The following is a 2,883-nucleotide window of genomic DNA, read 5'->3' on the forward strand; positions in this document are numbered from 1 at the left end:
TAGCTGTCACTGACCCACTTCAGCTAGCCAAGTCAACCAAACCAATATCATCTCTCTCTTTCACTCCACATATTACACGCTCGTAATTTTTCATTCACAACCACTTCCACCACATTCAAATCCAAATAGTCCTTTCCATTACACTAATAATTGGCCTCCTAGTAACACCCCTAGTACTATTTATAAATATAGCATTTGCATGCACCTTAGTCTTCACTAAATACTCCTCTTGGCATATTGTGCCCTCCCTCTTTCTAGCTATTTCCCTCTCTTAACACAATTAACAAAGATATATCATATCATATCATCTCCAAATGATGAAAAATATTGGGTTGTTTCTTCTTGTGGTGGTGGCTACTTTTGTGGTGGCAGCCACAGCTGGTAGCTTTTACCAAGACTTTGAAATAACATGGGGTGGTGAGCGTGCCAAAATCTATGAAAATGGAAATCTTCTCACCCTCTCCCTAGACAGAGCCTCTGGCTCTGGCTTTCGTTCCAAAAAAGAATACTTGTTCGGAAAAATTGACATGCAGCTCAAGCTCGTGCCTGGTAACTCTGCTGGAACAGTCACTGCCTATTATGTAAGTTACTCTTTTTTTTTTTATCTTGTAAGAATGGAGATGGTCTTTGAAGATTTATAATAATTTACTATCTTACTCAATTAATTGAATTAAACTCTCTCACGACTCACCTTTATTTTGAGTTGATGTATAAAATTTATGCAGTCATGTTGGGATATAAACATATCAATCAAACATTCATTCCATTCAAATTCATAAGATTTCTTTAAACTTTATTAAAGTAGATCAATTAAAGCTTATTATATATGTATAACACTTGGTAAGTCACCCAACTTCATAAATTCAAATCAACGGTATATATGTAAGTTCTATCATACGTCATTAAAAGATAACTTTTGAAATATTAATACAATAAAAAAAAAACACTTTATAATTATCGTGACGATGCATGGATATATAAAACAAATTAACTTTTGCATGACACTGAATACATTCAAATTGAATCAATAATTAGTGTTATTGAATACATGAAATGTAATAAGCTAATAAATTGTGATTGATGTAGTTATCTTCTCTGGGGCCTACTCATGACGAAATAGACTTCGAGTTTTTGGGTAACTTGAGTGGTGATCCTTATACTCTCCACACGAACGTATTCAGCCAAGGGAAAGGGAACAGAGAACAACAGTTCCATCTATGGTTCGACCCCACCAAGGACTTCCACACATACTCCGTCCAATGGAATCCTGCAAGCATCATGTACATATTCTATATATATTCGTATAATATTTCATTCCCAAAATTAATTAACCATAACTAATGAGTTTAATACCTTTACATGCACTTTTAGTGTAAAATCTTTTATATTATCAATCAATTAGAAATTATTGTTATAATTTTTAAAATAATTATTATAAAAGTTAATAGAATAATCATACATGATATTTTATTAATGGATGACAATATAAAACTATTTTAAACGATTATCTAATCACATATTATCACATGTATATTACATTTGTTAACTTTTATATAATTGTCTTAAAAATCATATAAGAATAATTTGAAATTAAATGACATTACAAAACAATTTTAAACTGCATTATCATTAAATTCAAAACATATACCAATTCATTAACATCTTTATTCACAATTAATCATTTTTGAATTGTAACAGATTCTCTGTGGACGGGACACCAATAAGGGAGTTCAAGAATTTGGAGACAAAAGGGGTTCCTTTCCCAAAGAACCAACCCATGAGAATATACTCTAGCCTTTGGAACGCTGAGGATTGGGCCACAAGGGGTGGGCTTGTGAAAACGGATTGGAGCAAGGCCCCATTCACAGCCTCATACAGAAACTTCAATGCCCTAACCTCTTCCTCCACTGGCCAATCACTGGACGCCACGGGGCTGGCCAAGATCCATTGGGTGCAAAAGAATTACATGATTTACAACTATTGCACTGATATTAGACGTTTCCCACAAGGCCTCCCTCCAGAATGTTCCATTGCTTGAGAATGTTCATTATTCAATTCAATGTTGCATATTATTATATATAAAAAAAAAATGGTCCCCATATACGTGACACGTGTATGCCTATTACGTTGATTTACTTTCTTGTATAAACTAATGTAACTAAAACTATGATTATTGTTGGTTGGTTTGTGCTTTAATTTGTTGAGCACTACTCCATTGTTTGTGATCACAAAAGATGATTATAGCCTGCAAAATTATATTCATGCCCGTGTATATGTGCTGAAATTGTAAAGTATCTTCATTAATAAAATTGTTGGAGTTAAAAAGTTTATGGAGTTTCACAATTCGATTTGGATTTTCTTATTTTGCCTTCTAGCTCCTCCTTCAAAGGTCAGATGTAAAATAAAAAATATTCAAATGTGTTCACATAAGGTTTAAAATAATTTATTTGTTCATGACCATAACAAAATATAATTATCTATAGTTTGATGTGTGCCATTCCTATTTTTTACAAAAAAAAATTAAATTAAATTAGTTAATTAATATAAAAAATTGAATATGTATATATTATTTTCTTTTTTTTCCTACCATATTGTATATTTGAAATATTTATTAACTTTGCTTATGCTTAATTTTTATTAAAGAATCCAATTAATCACTTTAGTAGGTCTTCCTCTCAACCAACTCTAATCCAAGATCATGTTGAATAGATCCAAATATTCTATCTTAGTTTCACTTAGACCAAAATAGTAAACATATACATTTATTCAATTTTCAAGTATAAAGAACTCTTATATAATAATATAATATAAAATGATTTATTACCATTACTTTAATTCCTCACAATATATAAATAAATAAAATTTCCATCTTTACCAAAATTA

The 2,883-nt window shown here is 31.0% G+C and overlaps 1 protein-coding gene across 1 annotated transcript; it reads left to right on the plus strand.

The window, feature by feature from the left end:
• Positions 1 to 209: 209 nt before the first annotated feature.
• On the plus strand, positions 210 to 2,340 carry LOC114368089 (xyloglucan endotransglucosylase/hydrolase 2-like). Its single transcript, XM_028325451.1, has 3 exons — positions 210 to 581; positions 1,087 to 1,280; positions 1,699 to 2,340. Exons 1-3 carry the CDS (start codon positions 315 to 317, stop codon positions 2,036 to 2,038), a joined length of 801 nt encoding a protein of 266 aa, XP_028181252.1. The 5' UTR covers positions 210 to 314; the 3' UTR covers positions 2,039 to 2,340.
• Positions 2,341 to 2,883: the final 543 nt, after the last annotated feature.

The sequence above is a fragment of the Glycine soja genome, chromosome 9 (genome assembly GCF_004193775.1).
Source record: "Glycine soja cultivar W05 chromosome 9, ASM419377v2, whole genome shotgun sequence".
Lineage (NCBI taxonomy): Eukaryota > Viridiplantae > Streptophyta > Magnoliopsida > Fabales > Fabaceae > Glycine > Glycine soja.

What these genes read in the sequence shown, in the direction of transcription:
- LOC114368089 (XM_028325451.1), top strand. Translation starts at nt 315, where the DNA reads ATGATGAAAAATATTGGGTTGTTTCTTCTTGTGGTGGTGGCTACTTTT. An exon ending in GAACAGTCACTGCCTATTAT is followed by an intron (nt 582 to 1,086) that starts GTAAGTTACTCT and finishes TGATTGATGTAG; the next exon opens with TTATCTTCTCTGGGGCCTAC. An exon ending in TGGAATCCTGCAAGCATCAT is followed by an intron (nt 1,281 to 1,698) that starts GTACATATTCTA and finishes GAATTGTAACAG; the next exon opens with ATTCTCTGTGGACGGGACAC.